At 38.6% G+C, this 1,346-nt stretch overlaps 1 protein-coding gene across 4 annotated transcripts in view; it reads left to right on the top strand.

Moving 5' to 3' along the window:
- The window catches only part of TP53BP2 (tumor protein p53 binding protein 2), a 66,258-nt gene that overhangs the window by 54,675 nt on the left and 10,237 nt on the right, over nucleotides 1–1,346 (top strand). For all 4 annotated transcript variants that reach the window (XM_037737722.1, XM_017526389.1, XM_017526388.1 and 1 more), the window contains one exon: nucleotides 662–828. In XM_037737722.1, the coding sequence (XP_037593650.1) occupies nucleotides 662–828 (167 nt within the window). The remainder of the gene's footprint in view (nucleotides 1–661; nucleotides 829–1,346) is intronic.

Here is a 1,346-nt window from a genome sequence, read left to right as displayed (position 1 = left end):
TAAAAATACAAAATAGCTGGGCATGGTGGCGCGTGCCTGTAGTCCCAGCTACTCGGGAGGCTGAGGCAGGAGAATTGCCTGAACCCAGGAGGCGGAGGTTGCAGTGAGCCGAGATCGAGCCATTGCACTCCAGCCTGGGTAACAAGAGCGAAACTCCGTCTCAAAAAAATAAATAAATAAAAAAATAAAAGTTCATATATGCAACTTAATTCCTTCAAAATTGATGGTGATAAATAGATGTTTAAAGGCAAATGTTTTGAGTGAATATGTATAATTTAAGGACTATTAGGTCTTCTATTCTGATAGCAATAATTAGGCTGGGTGCTCAGGACATAGAGCTAAATCCATTTTATATTGTTTTTCTTAAACTATTATACGTATTTCATTTCTTCTTCTTCACACCCTTGATTCTTCTCACCCTTTGCCAAACTCTCAGCCCCAGTGTTGTTCATGACACTCTGAAGTTTTCATTTGTGGCTCTAATTCTTTGATGGGTTCAATCATCTATGCTGAACTGGTTTTTAAAAAACTGTTTAGGAGGTTTTCAGAAGAAACAGCTTGGTAGATGAGAGACATGAGAACTTTCTTTCCAGATATTTTAACCCAGCAGGAGTCATTCAATTTAGGAAAACATTTCTAGCCCTTGTGTCTTGCTTTGCAGGACTCCATTACATTGCGCTGCCTCATGTAACAATGTCCAAGTGTGTAAGTTTTTGGTGGAGTCGGGAGCCGCTGTGTTTGCCATGACCTACAGTGACATGCAGACTGCTGCAGACAAGTGTGAGGAAATGGAGGAAGGCTACACTCAGTGCTCCCAGTTTCTTTATGGTATGTGGCAAGTAGAACTAAATGTATTGATTACTGCTTTCATTTATCCTGTATCTCCAGGATATAATTCAGTAAGTATTTTTGTTTGGAAAAAGTCTTTTCTGTTATCCATAGTCCTGGGCCTTGAAAATAGGGCAGCCTTGGTCACAGATAATAATACAGCTTCTGTTTGTATGCTTAGAAACAGCTATTGTCAGGGACTTCTTCAACTACAAAAGACAGTGCTGCAGCATCTGACCTAGTGGTGTTAATGGCTTTGACCATAAAAGATCCTCTATTCAGGCTTTAGTACTTAGAGATTGATGGTGTATCCTTGCAAATAAATAAACAGACCCCCCTCCTAATAACGAGATCACGAAAAGTGCAGGATCAGTTTAAGAATCCAAATGGTCCAAGTTTTCCTAGAAATCAAACTTGTCATAAAGTGAAATAAAGGCAACATATATTTTAGAGCTGTCTTTTTTCTTTTCCTCTTTTTCATTTTCTTGATTTTTTTTTTTTAAGCTGGTAAGCTTTTT

Source organism: Cebus imitator, unplaced genomic scaffold (assembly GCF_001604975.1).
Source record: "Cebus imitator isolate Cc_AM_T3 unplaced genomic scaffold, Cebus_imitator-1.0 Scaffold42, whole genome shotgun sequence".
Classification (NCBI taxonomy): Eukaryota; Metazoa; Chordata; class Mammalia; order Primates; family Cebidae; genus Cebus; species Cebus imitator.
The sequence above is the reverse complement of the archived record's forward strand: the minus strand, read 5'-3'. Positions and strand labels throughout refer to the sequence as shown.